The sequence below is a fragment of the Ctenopharyngodon idella genome, chromosome 10 (assembly GCF_019924925.1).
Source record: "Ctenopharyngodon idella isolate HZGC_01 chromosome 10, HZGC01, whole genome shotgun sequence".
NCBI lineage: Eukaryota > Metazoa > Chordata > Actinopteri > Cypriniformes > Xenocyprididae > Ctenopharyngodon > Ctenopharyngodon idella.
In genome coordinates this window covers 49,208,705-49,227,875 of record NC_067229.1, presented here as the reverse complement: position 1 = coordinate 49,227,875, position 19,171 = coordinate 49,208,705, and the positions used below count along the sequence as shown (strand labels likewise).

At 37.3% G+C, this 19,171-nt stretch overlaps 1 protein-coding gene across 2 annotated transcripts in view; it reads right to left on the bottom strand.

The window, feature by feature from the left end:
- The window catches only part of bmpr1bb (bone morphogenetic protein receptor, type IBb), a 92,355-nt gene that overhangs the window by 20,481 nt on the left and 52,703 nt on the right, over positions 1 to 19,171 (bottom strand). For both annotated transcript variants that reach the window (XM_051911078.1, XM_051911079.1), the window contains one exon: positions 8,225 to 8,406. In XM_051911078.1, the coding sequence (XP_051767038.1) occupies positions 8,225 to 8,348 (124 nt within the window). In that variant the 5' untranslated portion in view covers positions 8,349 to 8,406. The remainder of the gene's footprint in view (positions 1 to 8,224; positions 8,407 to 19,171) is intronic.

The window sequence follows — 19,171 nt, the reverse complement described above, 5'->3', positions numbered from 1 at the left end:
AGCGAACTGACTGTATTAACCCAGCGAATTGACTGTTTTAACCCCGCGAATTGGGTTGTTTTAACCCAGCGAATTGACTGTTTTAACCCAGCGAATTGGATTGTTTTAACCCAGCGAATTGACTGTTTTAACTCTGCGAATTGGGTTGTTTTAACCCAGCGAATTGGGTTGTTTTAACCCAGCGAATTGACTGTTTTAACTCTGCGAATTGGGTTGTTTTAACCCAGCGAATTGGGTTGTTTTAACCCAGCGAATTGACTGTTTTAACTCCGCGAATTGGGTTGTTTTAACCCAGCGAACTGACTGTATTAACCCAGCGAATTGAACTGACTGTATTAACCCAGCGAATTGAACTGACTGTATTAACCCAGCGAATTGACTGTTTTAACCCTGTGAATTGGGTTGTTTTAACCCAGCGAATTGACTGTATTAACCCAGCGAATTGGACCGTTGTAACCCTGCTAATTGGGTTGTTTTAACCCAGGTAATTGACTGTTTTAACCCCGCGAATTGGGTTGTTTTAACCCAGCGAACTGACTGTTTTAACCCAGCGAATTGGACTGTTTTAATCCTGTGAATTGGGTTGTTTTAACCCCGCGAATTGACTGTTTTAACCCCGCGAATTGGGTTGTTTTAACCCAGCGAATTAACTGTTTTAACCCAGCGAATTGACTGTTTTAACCCTGCGAATTGGGTTGTTTTAACCCAGTGTATTGACTATTTTAACCCAGCGAATTGACTTAACCCAGCGAATTGACTGTTTTAACCCCATGAACTGGGTTGTTTTAACCCAGCAAATTTAGTTGTTTTAACCCAGAAAGTGTGCTGTTTTAACCCAGCGGATCGATTGTTTTAACCCCACGAATTGGGTTGTTTTAACCCAGCGAATTGACTGTTTTAACCCAGCGGTTGAGTTAAATGTTTTCCCGAAGTGCTGGGTAGTTTTATTTAACTTTGGTTGTTTTTAACCCAGAATTTTTTTACAGTGTAACTTTCACAACTCAAACTGTCCGTTTATCAAAACTAAACTGTAAAAACAACTCATTGGCAAATCATAAGAATTATGGCACCATGAGCTCATATCGATAGCCATTCAGTGTTCAATAACAATTTTCATATATACATATTTAATATATTTATATATAGAGTACATACACTACCGTTTAAAAGTTTGGGTTCGGTAAGATTTTTAAATGTTTATGGAAGTCTAAAATACAGTAAAAAAAACAGTGAAATATTATTATAATGTAAAACAGCTGTTTTCTATGTGAATATATTGTAAAATGTAATTTATTCCTGTGATCAAAGCTGAATTTTCAGCATCATTACTCCAGTCTTCAGTGTCACATGATCCTTCAGAAATCATTCTAATATGATGATTTGCTGCTCAAGAAACTTTTATGATTATTATCAATGTTGAAAACAGTTGTGTACATTTTTTTTTCAGGATTATTTGATGAATAGAAAGTTCAAAAGAACAGCATTTATTTGAAATAGAAATATTTTGTAACCTTATAAACATTTTTAATCACTTTTAATCAATTTAATGCATCCTTGATGAATAAAAATATTAATTTTGTTCATAAAACTATATAACAATAGAGAAAGAGAGTGAATTTAAAAGTACAGAAGCAACTGTTTTAAAAACATGTTTATTTGTCAAAGAAAAGGGAGAGAAACCACATGTTCCTGAAAAATACAATACAGTCATATTTGGCAAGAACTCTGTAACCTTGAAAACAGCAGCAGTGGAATAAGAGCTCTGATCCAAACCCCAGTCAACTGAGATAAAACCTCAACATTAATGCATCAGGAATGATCTTCATGAGAAACAAGAGCACAAGAGACTCGACTCGCACCTGATACAACAGAGTCTGATATTTGAGAGTTTGCAATGGTGAAACAAGAACAGCACAGGGATTTGAAACTTACATTATATTTATTTGAATGTTGATTCATGTACTTTGTCTCTTTTGAAATATAAAATGAATAGCTATTTAAACTGCCCATTTTTAATTACACCTAACTATTTGTGTTGATCTTAATGAAATAAGTCTGTTTATAATCAATATTTGTATCAGTCTTTGCTTGTCTGTGATATTCATGTTTCATTGACCTCATCGCAATGCATTCTGGGAATTATTTATGAAGGATGCATGCCTTAGCCAAAATGAGTCTTAGAAAATAAAGTCGTGGTTTGACAGACTTCACTGTGTCTATGTCTATGAACCCTTAAAAGGCTGTCTAGATAGGCAGCTCGCTAGGTTTAGAAACGGAGCATGTGACTCAATCTTCATACTATTACACACACACACACACTTTTTAAGCCTTTTTTAATGTTTAAGTAATTTAAATAATAGTAAAATTCCATCAAATTGAATTGAATAATTCAAACAATCACACACACACACACACACACACTCACTCTTGGGAACACTGCCTGTGTCTCCGCTCATCACTCCAGACGATCCTGTGGGAATTTCACCCAAAAACACCCCAGAAACGACTGAACTGAAAGCGTGATCCTCCACCTGCCCACACGAGCTCCTCATCTGCGGGGGAACAGAGAAACTCCTGCATGAGTCATGTGCGGGAGGAACCGTGAAGCTCTGCTGAGTCTACACAACCATAAAGCAGCGCTTCTCTCCCACTCCAGTCTGTCCTTGACTCATGTTTTCATCTTATCAAGAGCCAGAACGCTTCACAGAGACCAGCAGCACCTGCTCATGTCCAGGTGGACAAAACAACCAGACCGACACCACGAGCCTGATATATACACTGCACAAATTTCCAGTACAAATATCTAAACTTTCTTAAATCAAGATACATTTACTTGAGAAGCAAAATGACTGAAGATATAAATATTAAGAGATTTTGTGCTTAAAACAAGAACAAATAGATAATCCTGTATGAGTTTCTTTCTTGTTTGGAACATAAAAGAACGTGGGTAATTAAGCATTTGTTGGTCCCCATTGACTTCTATAGTATTTGTTTCCATACTATGCAAGTCAGTGGGGACCATTAACTATTTGGTTACCAACATTCTTCAAAATATCTTCTTTTATGTTCCAAACAAGAAAGAAACTCAGATTTGGAAGAAGGGTGAGTAAATGATGACAGATTTTTTTTTTATTTTTTAGGTGCACTATCCCTTTAAGAGTGCATTTACTTGAGAAGCAGAATGACTTTTCAAATATTAAGAGTTTGTGCTTAAAACAAGAACAAATATATGCCAATGGGGTCAGAAAAATTACCCTGTATGAGTTTCTTTCTTGTTTGGAACATAAAAGAAGGTGGGTAATTAAGCATTTGTTGGTCCCCATTGACTTCCACAGTGTTTTTTTCCATAGTATGAAAGTCAATGGGGACCATCAACTATTTGGTTACAAACATTCTTCAAAATATCTTTTTTTTTTATGTTCCACACAAGTAAGAAACTCATACAGGTTTGGTACAATGGTGTGTAAATGATGACAGAATTTTCTTTTTTTTTTCTTTTTTAGGTGCACTATCCCTTTAAGAGTGCATTTACTTGAGAAGCAAAATGACTTTTCAAATATTAAGAGAGTTAGTGCTTAAAACAAGAACAAATATCTGCCAATGGGGTCAGAAAAATAATTCTGTATGAGTTTCTTTCTTGTTTGGAACATAAAAGAACGTGGGTAATTAAGCTATTGTTGGTCCCCATTGACTTCCATAGTATTTGTTTCCATACTATGGAAGTCAATGGGGACCATTAACTATTTGGTTACCAACATTCTACAAAATATCTTTTATGTTCCAAACAAGAAAGAAACTCAGATTTGGAAGAAGGGTGACATAAATGATGACAGATTTTTATTTTTTTTTATTTTTTTGGGTGCACTATCCCTTTAAGAGTGCATTTACTTGAGAAGCAGAATGACTTTTCAAATATTAAGAGAGTTTGTGCTTAAAACAAGAACAAATATCTGCCAATGGGGTCAGAAAAATAACCCTGTATGAGTTTCTTTCTTGTTTGGAACATAAAAGAACGAGGGTAATTAAGCTATTGTTGGTCCCCATTGACTTCCACAGTATTTGTTTCCATAGTATGAAAGTCAATGGGGACCATCAACTATTTGGTTACAAACATTCTTCAAAATATCTTTTTTTTATGTTCCACACAAGTAAGAAACTCATACAGGTTTGGTACAATGGTGAGTAAATGATGACAGAATTTTCTTTCTTTTTTTGGGGGGGGGGGGGGGGGGGGGGGGTGTGCACTATCCCTTTAAGAGTGCATTTACTTGAGAAGCAGAATGACTTTTCAAATATTAAGAGAGTTTGTGCTTAAAACAAGAACAAATATATGCCAATGGGGTCAGAAAAATAATTCTGTATGAGTTTCTTTCTTGTTTGGAACATAAAAGAAGGTGGGTAATTAAGCATTTGTTGGTCCCCATTGACTTCCATAGTATTTGTTTCCATTCTATGCATGTCAATGGGGACCATTAACTATTTAGTTACCAACATTCTTCAAAATATCTTCTTTTATGTTCCAAACAAGAAAGAAACTCAGAAAAACTCAAAAATACTCAGAGAAACTCAAAAATACAGGTTTGGAACAACTTGAGGGTGAGTAAATGACAGAATTTTCATTTTTGGGTGCACTATCTCTTTAAGAGTATTTTAATAGAGATGTATGAGATGAAGCACAGTTTCATTTATCAGACATCAGATGAATAATACTTCTCAAGGAAGAGAAGAGAAGATGAGATGAAGGTCCTTCATAAGCGCAGATGTGTTTATCTCCACACTGACCTTGCCATAAAACACTGAAGGCACCAGTTGTTCCTCTTATCAGTCTGCCGAGCATGAAATACTTTAAACACATGATTACTGTGTAACACAAACGTGTTGGACACTTCCACGCGGCCGCTGATATTAGAATCGCTCTGGAATGCACGCGCACAGACGACTCTTAAACTTTGAGACACCAACCACAACACCGGCTGAATCATGCAGCACTTAAACGGAGCTGTTTAGAAACAGAAATGTCAAAAATTCCCTGAAGGAAGTTGAAGAAACTGCTAAAGCACTTCTAAAGATGCTCTGCTGCGCAGGTGGAAATGAAAGTGTTCATCGTGTTCACTACCCATTTTACTTCTAAACTATGATATATTTCTGAGTGAAACATACAAAGGGATTTGAAACGTACGTTTATATACTGGCAGTCAAACATTTGGAATAATTAAGTTTTGTTTATTGTTTTTGAACGAAGGCTGCATTTATTTTACTAAAAATACAGTAAAAATTGTAAAATATTTTTACAATTTAAACAGCTGTTTTCTCTGTGAATATATAGTAAAGTGTAATTTATTCCTGTGATCAAAGCTGAATTTTCAGCATCATTACTCCAGTCTTCAGTGTCACATGATCCTTCAGAAATCATTCTGATATGATGATTTGCTGCTCAATAAACATTTCTGATTATTATTAATGTTGAAAACAGTTCATATCTTTGTGGAAAGCGTAATATAGCACCATTCAAAGTTTTGAAGTAAGATAAATAAATACTTTTTATTCACAAGGACACATTAAATTGATCAAAAGTGAACGCATGTACAAAAGCACAGAGCGGCCAAAATAAAAACTTGTGTTTACATTTTAATTAAAGATTATAAAGACAAAAAAGTTGTCTTGTTAATATGAATTATACACAATAAAACCAGGAATGTGTATGAAAATAAATGCTGATTTCTTGTTGACTTCAGTAACTTGTCTAACCTGGCATTGTACATTATGAATATTGTTGGCTCTGTAACAAACTGCTTTTGTCGCTTTGGATAAAAGCGCCTGGTGGTAAATGTAACAAAACCATAATCAATACAGACAAACACACAACAACCAACACATGAAGCTTCCCGAAGTTCAATCCTAACTGTGCGTCGGGCCGGACGGCAGCTGAAACAGTAAATCCATGTGAACGTGCACCAGCTGCGGGATATTTCTGACCCTCAATGTGACACACAGGGGTTTCAATTATTTTAGGTGAGGGCGAGCGCATGTGCGGGTGTTTGTTCATCTGTATTTGTCTGTGTGTGTGTGTGTGTGTGTGTGTGTGTGTGTGTGTGTGTGTGTGGGCTGTGAGAGTGGAATTGATTTTACAGCCTGACGCCCAACTGCGTGTTTAACAAGTGTCTGACAGTAGATCACTTCTCCACGTCTCAAAGACTTCGCCAAATGCCTCACTGACCAGCAAAAACCCAGAAGCAGCAACACAGACGTCATCCCACTTTCACCGCTTTATACATGTTAAAGCACAATTCACCGCTCCATAATCAATCTCACGCTTACTAGAACAACAGCTTCACCTGCTGAATTAGATCTGGTATATTCGACATGTTGACATGCTTTAAACAGCACTATTACCTAAAACCTTAATATTCATGATTATTCATCATATTAATGGACAAACTGCTTATTTGTACTTTTAAAAGTTAATTTGTCACCACATTTGACAGGTGATCAGAAACTTTTCAGTCACTCAAAATACACAAAAACAAACCTAACATCTTGGTGTTGAATAATAAACAAACTTCATGTTTCGCGTAACTAGCTCTGCAAGTTTATAAATATGAGCTGATTCAGCTGAAATGGACTCTAAAGTTAATTTTACGTGTTAATAAAAGTTTATGAATCGTCCACAATAAATATTCAACATGAAGTTAGTGTAAAGCTGTGTGGCAAATTCTTTAAAACCATTTCAAACAGCATTTTTATGATTACATGGTTGTTTTAACCCAGCGAATTGGGTTGTTTTAACCCAGCAAATTGGGTTGTTTTAACCCAGCGAATTGGCTGTTTTAACCCAGCGAATTGGGTTGTTTTAACCCAGCGAATTGGTTGTTTTAACCCAGTGAATGGGTTGTTTTAACCCAGCGAATTGGGTTGTTTTAACCCAGCGAATTGGCTGTTTTAACCCAGTGAATGGGTTGTTTTAACCCAGCGAATTGGGTTGTTTTAACCAGCGAATTGGTTGTTTTAACCCAGTGAATGGGTTGTTTTAACCCAGCGAATTGGGTTGTTTTAACCCAGCGAATTGGGTTGTTTTAACCCAGCGAATTGGTTGTTTTAACCCAGTGAATGGGTTGTTTTAACCCAGCGAATTGGGTTGTTTTAACCCAGCGAATTGGTTGTTTTAACCCAGCGAATGGGTTGTTTTAACCCAGCGAATTGGGTTGTTTTAACCCAGCGAATTGGTTGTTTTAACCCAGTGAATGGGTTGTTTTAACCCAGCGAATTGGGTTGTTTTAACCCAGCGAATTGGCTGTTTTAACCCAGCGAATTGGGTTGTTTTAACCCAGCGAATTGGTTGTTTTAACCCAGTGAATGGGTTGTTTTAACCCAGCGAATTGGGTTGTTTTAACCCAGCGAATTGGCTGTTTTAACCCAGCGAATTGGGTTGTTTTAACCCAGCGAATTGGTTGTTTTAACCCAGTGAATGGGTTGTTTTAACCCAGCGAATTGGGTTGTTTTAACCCAGCGAATTGGGTTGTTTTAACCCTGAATCAATTGAAATGGACTCTGAAAGTCAATTTCACACATTAATAAAAGTTTATGAATCATCCAAAATAAATATTCAACATGAAGTTGATGTACTGCTGTGTGGCAAACTCTTATGATTTTTGACAGGTGATTATAAACTTCTCAGTTATCTTAAATACACACAAGCATAAACATTTTAACCTAAAAATCTTGACCCAAAACTCAGACACGTTTTGCATCGACTACTCATGACATAGACTCATTTTTACATTTTAATTAAAGCTTAATATCAATCGTGACATGAATTTGACATCCTGCATGTTGACAAACTCCCTATAATTATTTCGAGCAGTATTTTTCTGATTCTTTCATAATTATTATTCATGATTACTCATCATATTAAATGACAGACTTGTTGTTTGTTTCTTTTGTAGCATTTAACAGGTGATTAAAAACTTTCCAGATTCCTAAAACACACACATGCACATACACTTTAACCTAAAACTCCATGTACACATTCTGCGTAACGAGCCGTGCATATTTGAAACGGAATGTATATAGTTCTCCCCGGTGCATATTTGGCACTGCATTTCTGGCGCCCGTCCGACAAATATTCTAAACATGAAACATGACGTGCAGCAACAGGGGGTCAGACACAGAACTGAAGGTGAACAACAGCAAGCAAAAGATGGCAATAAACACGACAGATACTCACCCTGAGTGGACGAGTGCAGACACATCACTCCCAGCAGAACCAGCAGAGGTGTCCAGCGGGTCCCCGTCCGAACCTGAAGCTCCATCCCTGAGACTCGAGCCGCCTGCCCGCGCGACCAGGGCATGGAAACACACGTACGCGCACGCTGCTCCCTCCACAGTTACTCCGCACTGACGGCCGGCCTGTGATGGACAGAGAGAAAGAGGGTGTTACTCTCTCCCTCCCTGCGTTTGGGACGGCCCCTCCGCTCCGGACACCTTGTGGAGAAACAATAAAAGCAGCAGTTGATCTCTACGGCTCAGCCGGGACCCTCCTCATGCACAGGGGAGGGCGTCCACTGAAAGGAGGCCAGGGGAGGGAGGGATGGGATTGGCGGTCGACCCCCAAAAACAGCCCCGGGGCCGCCCGTGATCTGAGAGTCACGTGACCACAGTGCCTGAACTCCTGCTGCACCGACAAACCAACAACAGTTAGCTTGGATTTATTAGCTAGAATTCATTTTGTGAAAATAATGTGAGTGGTGTTTGCCGGAGCAAAACTCTCTGACATAATGATAGGGTAGTTTCTAGGGTGTTGCTATGCAGATGCAACAGTGTTTTAAACCATTTTTATCATGCAGTTGCTAGTATGTTCACTGTAGGCTTCTGTAAGAGTTACACATTGAGCTTTAATAATAAGAGGTTTGATCACATCGTTATCTAGTACTAGTGATGATTGAATTAAACAAGTTAAAAACAACCCAAGTTGGTTTGAAAATGGACAAACCCAGCGTGATTGGGTTGTTTTAACCCAGCGAATTGGGTTGTTTTAACCCAGCGAATTATTTTTTTTTTAACCCAGCGATTGGGCTGTTTTAACCCAGCGAATTGGGTTGTTTTAACCCAGCAAATTGGGCTATTTTAACCCAGCGAATTGGGCTGGTTTAACCCAGTGAATTGGCTTTTTTAACCCAGCAAATCGGCTTTTTTAACCCAGCGATTGGGCTGTTGTAACCCAGCGATTGGGCTGTTTTAACCCAGCAAATTGGGCTGTTTTAACCCAGTGAATTGGCTTTTTTAACCCAGCAAATTGGCTTTTTTAACCCAGCGATTGGGTTGTTTTAACCCAGCGAATTGGTTTTTTTTTAACCCAGCGATTGGGCTGTTTTAACCCAGCGAATTGGGTTGTTTTAACCCAGCAAATTGGGCTGTTTTAACCCAGCGAATTGGGCTGGTTTAACCCAGTGAATTGGCTTTTTTAAACCAGCAAATTGGCTTTTTTAACCCAGCGATTGGGCTGTTGTAACCCAGCGATTGGGCTGTTTTAACCCAGCGAATAGTTTTTTTTTTTAACCTAGTGAATGGGTTGTCTTAACCCAGTGGTTGGGTTAAATGTTTGCCCAACCTGCTGGGTAGTTTTATTTATCTCAACTATTGTTTAAAAATTACTGTATTTCTTGCTTAAAATGAACCCAAAATATGTTGGAAATAAACATGTATTAATATGTTTAAAGAATAATAATTAAACAATAAACATTTATTAAATTGCTTATTAATAAACGTTTACCTTTTGATTATTATTGTTGCCTCTAGTAATTATGTGTCTGATTTTTAATTTCCAACATATTTTGGGTTCATTTTAAGCAAGAAATACAGTAATTTTTAAACAATAGTTGGGGGTTAATAGGGTTAATAGGGTTAAATAAAACTACCCAGCATGTTTGGCAAACATTTAACCCAACCGCTGGGTTAAAACAACTCAACCACTGACTTTATCCATTTTCAACCCAACTTGGGTTGTTTTTTAACCCAGCATTTTCTAGAGTGTAAATTGCAACTAAAAACAACATAGTTTACAGAAAGTTTCTCCAGGTAGTTTGACATCAAAAACATGAAAGCAAATCACACACCATGTATTCTCACTCAGAGAGCTGTAAAAACTAGTTCCTGCCGGGTTGGTTAAGCATTTCCTCCTTTCCCCTTTAGGGTGCCAGCGGTTGATTGACAGCTCATTATGGGTGGGATAAAGAACACAAAGCAGCCAGTAAAAACACATCAGAGCAGAAAGAGTGTATGACAAAAGCCATTGACACGTCAGGTGATGGCGGGACTCACCTCAGGCCACGACACGCCTCCTCTCGCCCTAATCTCACCCGAACCCTCCAGACCAGCAATCACTACTACAGCAGATACAACTTAAGCCATTACTGAGATCACATCAAGAGCACAGAGCCAGAACTTCACATGTTCAGCAGATCAGGTGCATCGTTTTCACCTGCTGGGCCAGAAAACAGGTGGAAGAATCCCTGCGCCACATCTACAGACCAGAAGATCACTGAAAGGCCAGGATGCAGGACGAGACACTTCATACGAGACACTGAGCACTTGAATATTGGATAAATATACAGTGCGTGCATAATTATTAGGCAAGTCGATATTCTGATCATATTTTTTTTCCAAGCAGATTTTACAGGTAAAATGGGCAAAAAGAGATTTAACTCACACTGAAAAGTCAAAATTTATTAACTCTTTCTCCTCCAGGCACTGCCAACGTTTTCTGGTCATTTTCACAAAGTTTGTGCAAGTTTGTGTGTGTGTGTGTGTTTGTGTGAATGGATGTTTTTGGATGAGCTAAAAACAAAGAGAAAGTGAGAGCAGGAAGAATAGAGAGTTCAGTGGGGCGGCAGTGATGTGACTGCGGCACTGGTGCTGTCAGCGCTCATTTGGTGTGATTACATGCGATCGGGGCGACCTCTCGGGAAGCTGGGGCGTTTGGAGCTGTGAGTAGGTCAGGCCCGCTCACACACTCGCTGCGAGCTCTATCAAACGCCCAGCGTGAGGCCCGCTCGAGCCCTGCTGAAGAATGGGACGTCCGGGGGAAAGCGAGGGGCCGCATGCTCTGATTCCACAACACAAACTCCACCCAAAACCAGCCCTGAAATATGAATCACTGCAGAGGATAATGAGCCGCAAACAATCCTGCAGCAACCAACAATTCTGTCTACAATTCTGGTTAAAATAACTCAATAATCCACTGGGTTAAAACAGCCTACCCGCTGGGTTAAAACAACCCATTTGCTGGGTTAAAACAGCCTATCTGCTGGGTTAAAACAGCCCATTCCCTGGGTTAAAACAACCCATTCGCTGGGTTAAAACAACCCATTTGCTGGGTTAAAACAGCCTATCTGCTGGGTTAAAAAAAAACTTTGCTGGGTTAAAACAGCCTATCTGCTGGGTTAAAACAACCCATTTGCTAGGTTAAAACAGCCCATTCGCTGGGTTAAAACAGCCTATCTGCTGGGTTAAAAAAAAAAAACCATTTGCTGGGTTAAAACAGCCTATCCGCTGGGTTAAAACAACCCATTTGCTAGGTTAAAACAGCCCATTCGCTGGGTTAAAACAACCCATTTGTTGGGTTAAAACAACCCATCCGCTGGGTTAAAACAACCCATTTGCTGGGTTAAAATGGCCCATCCGCTGGGTTAAAACAACCCATTTGCTGGGTTAAAACAGCCTATCTGCTGGGTTAAAACAGCCTATCCGCTGGGTTAAAACAACCCATTTGCTGGGTTAAAATGGCCCATCCGCTGGGTTAAAACAACCCATTTGCTGGGTTAAAATGGCCCATCCGCTGGGTTAAAACGGCCCATTTGCTGGGTTAAAATGGCCCATCCGCTGGGTTAAAACAACCCATTTGCTGGGTTAAAATGGCCCATCCGCTGGGTTAAAACAACCCATTTTGCTGGGTTAAAACAACCCATTTTGCTGGGTTAAAACAACCCATTTTGCTGGGTTAAAACAACCCATTCGCTAAATGCAACTGTACAATTTTGGAGTCGTGAGATTTTTTTTTTTTTTTTTATGTTACTGAAAGTTATTGAAAGTCTCTTCTCCTCACAATTGTTTGATCAAAAATACAGTAAAAATAGTGAAATATTTTTACAATGTAAATCAGCTGTTTTCTATGTGAATATATAGTAAAGTGTAATTTATTCCTGTGATCAAAGCTGAATTTTCAGCATCATTACTCCAGTCTTCAGTGTCACATGATCCTTCAGAAATCATTCTGATATGATGATTTGCTGCTCAAGAAACATTTATGATTATTATCAATGTTGAAAACAGTTTCATATTTTTGTTGAAACTCTGATACATTTTATTTTTCAGGATTCTTTGATGAATAGAAAGTCCAAAAGAACAGAATTATAAATGTCTTTACTATCAGTTTTTCATCAATTTAATGCATCCGTGCCAAATACAATTATTAATTTCTTTCAACACAAAACTTTTTTTGGTAGTGTACATACAGTACATGCAAAGCCATCACAGATCTTCTGAAGTCAAACGTCTTGATGCACCATATACTGTGGTTCAGAAGTCTGGATAATAAGGTAAACAACATTATTTTTGGGTGAACTATCCGTTTAAGAGGTTTTATTGTTGCCAAAAATACAGTATATTTAACCAACAAACACACAAAAGCTCCAGCTAACGTTTACTTGCATGTGAAAAAGCAAGCGTTTCAGAATCTGTGTGGATTTACGGCCAGACGTCTCTGTCGCTCACATGCTGCTGGAAAATCTGTGAGACAACCGCAAAATTCACAACTCAAGTGAGGAACAAAGGACGCGGGCACCAGCGGCGGCGATGGCACGGACTCTTGAATTACAATAGCGGCTGAGGGAATGCGAGCCGTGAGCGATGTTGCGGCTGACAGCGCCGCTGACCCCTGCCACTGTGAAATTTCAACAGGGGATTTTCTGTCGTCTTGAGAGGCCGTTGAGAGTTCGGTCACGGAATCTGGGAAAGACATTCCGCTTCCTACGAGCCGACAGCTGCACACAGGTGGGAAACCCAATCGGATCGCGCCATCAGACCATCGGCATCTCCGGCCCATCCTCTCTGAGACTCAACAACATCTGATTATCTGTGTCCTGATGGTTTAAACTAATCACTAACTATTTTAATGTGAACAAGGTAAAGAAGATAATATAGAAGATACCAAACTTCCACAGCTATTTGATTACATTAATTGCAAGCATTTTATTGTATTACAAGTTTTCTGAAATGTTATGTTTAAATATGCAAATTAGGCATTATGTAAATAAATATGCACTAAAAATTCTTATTTTATTTTGTTGACTTATTGGAGTTAAAAGTTTTACAGAGGGGAGTGTATTACAGAGATACTGTTATAGATTTTATTAATATTTTGAATTTGTTTTTGTGCTTTTTTTTGTTTGTTTTCATTTTAATTTTAGTTAAACTTTTAGTACTGTTGTTGTTTGTTTTTAAATATAGTTAAAAGTTATATAACTTATATATATATATATATATATATATATATGTGTATATATATATATATATATATATATGTGTATATATATACACACAAAATAAATAATATAAATATATAATATACAAAATAAAGCAAAGAATTTTGAGTGCATGTTTAATTACATAATGCCTCAATTCATTTGCATATTTAAACATAAAATTTCAGAAATCTTGTAATACAAATGCTTCTTAATGCAATCAAACAAAATAAAATCACTTAAAATAGTAATTAGTTTATACACACACACACATATATATATATATATATATATAAAATCAGAAAATACTGCCAAAAGACAGAAAAAAATACCATGTTTTTTGTAATAAAAACTTATATAAATCAGGTGAATTATACAATATGAACAATCCCATCAGTAAAAATCTTCAGAATATAGACAGGAATAAATCTGTAAGTTTTGGTGTTTGTAAGTGCTGCTGAAGTGGAGAAAAAACTCTTTAAAGATATGTATTGCAATTGAAATCTACAGATGCAAATAGATAAAGTGCAATAAAATGAACACTTAAAAGTGTAGTTTGGATGTTTTCTTCCACTAGTCTGAAACAGCACAGTATGAAATGCCAAACAGTCCAACATCTCAAAATTGACTGGTGCATGAAAAAACAATGTACATTTTGCTGTAAAACCGAACTCTAAAGCACTTCAGTTTCCCTCACTGAAGACAGACCCTGAACGTCTAACTGTTGTAATTCCTGAGAGTTTCTTCAGGTCTCATGGTGTCCTGCTTTCAAGCTCCCAGCATCCCAACCGTGAGCCACTGGTGAGCGAGAGAAAGACAATCCTCATGAATATGCAAATCCAGCACAATGCGCCGCCACGGAGCATGAGACAATCAGAGAGGCTTTGAAGTCACTCACCGGGAATGCTGGGTACGGCGAAACAAAACTTCTCAAGAGGACTAAGAAAGCGTCACAGCAAGAATCATGCGGGGGACGCTGGGTAAAGAGGCATAATCCGTCCTCTCACTCTTTTAGAAAGAGGTTTTTAGAGCATTTTTAGAAAAGCGCTGATGTCAATGCACCGCTGCAAGAGCGCTAGACTGTTCAGAGGAAGTTTAGAAAAGAAAAACAATGTGGGAATTGATTCATTACAGCCACGGCGGGAGACGCAAGCTTCTATGCATATTTTTATGCATCATAACAGTGCAAGATTTTCTGTATAGCATCAAAAACAGATATACAACAGCTAAAGGAACTTGCAAATGACAATATCTGAGTATTATACTTTTTTAAAAATACAGCTTTATGACTTTTTGATACATAAATATTTGCATAATTGCACTACCATTAAAAAAACTTGGGGTTAGTATTTTTTTTCCGAAAGAATTAGTACTTTTATTCATCAAGGATGCATTAAATTGATCAAAAGTGACAGTAAAGATGTTTATAATGTTACAAAAGATTCTATTTCAAAATAAATGCTGTTCTTCTGAACTTTCTATTTATCAAAGAATCCTTTAAAAATAAAATGTATCAGTTTCCATAAAAATACAAACTATTTTCAACATTGATAATAATCATAAATGTTTCTTGATCATCAAATCATCATATTAGAATGATTTCTGAAGGATCATGTGACACTGAAGACTGGAGTAATGATGCTGAAAATTCAGCTTTGATCACAGGAATAAATTACACTTTACTATATATTCACTTAGAAAACAGCTATTTTAAATCATAAAAATATTTCACTATTTTTACTGTATTTTTATCAAATAAATGCAGCTTTGGTGAGCAGAAGAGACTCAAAAACAAATCTTACTGACCCTAAACTTAGTGTATCTGTGTGAGAAACAGGCCCTTCCTCTGTGTAAAACACAGAGAGGATTCTGCAGACGGCGTGACGTCAGCAACACCTCTAAACATCTCACCTGAGAAGCTTCACCGTAGTAAAATCACCTTACTAAAGCAAACATGGCTCATAACAAGAAGCATTAAGCTGTGTGTGTGTCTGTGTTTGCTCAGCTGTGTTTGGGTTCTTACACACACAGGCTACCGGTGAATTAGCAGGTAAATATCTGAGCTTGTAATCCAGAAGATGCTGATTCAATCCTAAGAACTAACTAACTCAGACTCACTCCAGGAGAAGTGAAGTGAATGGTGCAGATGTGACGTCTCAGTTGGTGTGACTCATATGAAGTATGTTATGACTGCGGTAGTTTTCACCGCATGAGCTCTGGAGTTTCTGTGCTTCACTAAGTAGAGCGCTTGTGTAAATGACATCAGCTTGTGTTGGTGTGAGCACTAATGAGAACTCATAACTCAATATCTGAGAAACAGATACTGCCTCTGTACAAATACATAAACCTCTATTTCATCCAGTCTAGTGTTGTCAAAAGTACCGGTACTTCGGTACCAAGTTGGTACTGAAATTTTGAAAATGTGATGATACCAGCATTTCTGTAGTACTGGTAGTACAGAGAATCCGGGTATATTCGGTACCCACTGATAGGGCTGTGCCAGTATTTACGTGAATATGACACGAGTGAAGCACAAAGCTTTGTTTACAAAAGAAATAACAGGTTAGCAATTAATTGTGACATCACAGCCATGGAAACATTTTTGTTCATGCCGAATGAGAGAGGTATGAGAGTCTATACATTTAAGCTTTGTATTCTGTTTTGTGAATCACGATCTGGTCACCTGATTATCAGAGAATTTAACAATATTCCATTAACTATTCCACTGAACATGAAATCTCTGTTTCTTTTCCCAAATCTTCACTCACACAGGGGATTATAAACGTTTCTTTCTTTCGTTCGCATTTAGGCCTATTATATTCGCATTCTTTACTGTGGTAAAGTAGAAAAAAACCGTAGGACAGAAACCTTTTTGCTTGCACATCAGTTTCTATTTAACACAGTTTGTGTTTGTTATTAGACTTTATAAGGCGCGTCAAGTTTATTTGTATAGCCTAAAGCGCATTTCACACATGCTGGTGATTTTTACTTTCGCTTTCCCTGGCAGCGCTAAATCAAACACAGCCTGAATGTGTGAAGATGAAACTCGCTCTTCAGACCTTTTACAACAAGTGTCAGTTGTGTGTAACATCAGGAGAAAACATGAAGATATTATAAAAGAGAAATGGTCTCTTTCCTGTTCGTGTCCCACATCCCTCTCAAAGAGCAGAGCAGTAAATAATATTTAACTTTCTTATTATTTAGGTTACCATTATTTACTGATATTTATTTAATAGTTTTACAGCCTTCGTTTCACTGAAGGAATAGCTAAAATAAACACGCACGTCTGTTACAAAATGGATGTTTGAGCATTTATTTATTTTTTATATATTTCAAATTTTATTTCATTGAGGTATATATACACACACAAACATACACACACGCTCCAAATATTTATATGTATGATTACCATATTTAATATGTTTTTAAAATAGGCTATATAAAATAGTAAAATAGTTCCAACAGATTTTGCTGTGGTACCGAAATTGGTACCGAGAACCGTAAAATTTTTATGGTATTGGTACCGACTACTGGGATTTTGGTACCGTGACAACACTAATCCAGTCTATGTTAATTATAAGAACTTATGATATATATATATATATATATATATATATATATATATATATATATATATAGTACAGTAGAATGTACTTCTCAGAGTAAATTTTATTAAAAAGTATTTTTAAGGAATATTACACAATTTCCATCCATGTTTTAAAAATGTTGTGCTGCACTTTTTTTTGCCAAAAAAAGAAAGGAATTGTTTAAATTTCATTTGATTACATTTGAAAAGATTACATAAATTATCACATTTTTTATGCATTTATTTGATTACCACTGTTGTTGATTTAAAAAAAAAAAAAAAAAAAATTGTATTAAATCATAAAACACAGAATTCAGAAAAATGAAAACAGAAAACAGAATTTCTGGAAAAACAAAACACAATTCATAATAGGGCATTCAAATTCTAATAAATTATTAAATTGTTAAAGCTGTATGAATTCAATTGACATCCTTTTTTGATTATTCAAATTGAATTAAACTAAAATGTAATGTAATTTGGGGAAAAATAAAACAAAATTTGGGAAAAACTGAAACAAAGGGCCCTAATTACATTCAAGTAAAGCAAAATTTTAACAATTCAATCAGTACGAGCAAAACGAAGCCTGTATGAGGGAGAAGATGAAGACTTTAGTTCATCTAAAACAGACTGATGTTCCTGATCATCTCATCCTGATCTAAACCCTTCAAATGATCCGATGTTAAATCTGCGGACGATCCGGACGCTTTCACACATTTGTCCTTTGACTGTGTCTGAGATTTTCCATCATCAAGGCCAAACAGCACAAGTTTCTAACGAGACGCTTGTTTGTGTCGGCCGGCGCCAAATCAAATCATCGTACTATGAGTTTATTCAAAGAGACACAAACACATCATACACACACTCTAAACTCAGATTAGATGAGCTAAAACAATCATTCATTCTCTTTATTAATAGAACAAACAGACCATATTGCCGTTGTTTGACACTTTATAAAAGCAATAAGCCACGACAGGCCACACATTGAGTGATTTTACTACAGTTTACTATATGTCATGTCTAAAAACACCCCTTAAATGTGGTAAAAACAGCAGAAGAAAGACGCTTTCTGTGAGCAGACGTCCTGATTCAGCAACAGGACAAAAACAAAGTTTATGTGAGGGTGGATTCAGACCACAGGCCGTAAAGAGGCGCGTCTGACACCTCCACCCTCCTCACACTTACTCAACCCTTTCTCACTGTATTCAGCACTACTGATCGCTCCGGCTCCTCTAATATTCAGATTAGTCATCATTAATCAATAACAGTTTCCAGTTACAGACTGCTGAAGCTTTTCCTCTCGCTCCAGACTCTGAAATGCCGCTTTACCGCGCGTGAGAAACATGACACTCTATTTACAGTGCAAATGTGACTATCAGCGACCAATCATGAGTCAGTATGCAAATATCACAATGACATCACTGCTGTTGGTTAGATTTTGGAAAGTGATGTAGGTCAAGGGGAATTTTTTACTTCAATCTGAATAAAAAAAACTTTTATATATTATTTTAAAATATATTTATATTGGCCTTGGGAACTAGTTTAAATTAAATAATTCTATTTTTTATTAATAATTCCATTGTATTTGAATTCAGTTAGTGTAGTTTATTTCAAGTATTAGTATAACCCTGTGCAGTGCATTACTGTAAATGTGATTTTAGTTAGTTTGTTCTGTGGTCATCTCCAGCCCGTCACAGATGTTCTACACGGATCTTAACGTGTTCTGAACCCACAACATTTCCTCAGCATTTTTTTCCCATTATTAATGTGCGAAAACACGCGGCCAACCTGCCAAACTCACAGGAGCGTTTAATGAAGGGATTGTGGGTAAGTGTCTGTGCACAATGGAACCCAAAGACTCTAATTAACACAGTCCAACAAAGACGAACCGACACCAGGGGTCACGACCCCGACCCATAAACCCTCGCTGACCCCCACACCTGCCTGATTACATTAGAGTCCGTGTGTGTGTGTGTGTGTGTGTGTGTTTCAGATGCACAGAGCCTCAGCGTCACTCTTACAGTCTTCTGTTCCATTCTATTCTATTCTATTCTATTCTATTATTCTATTC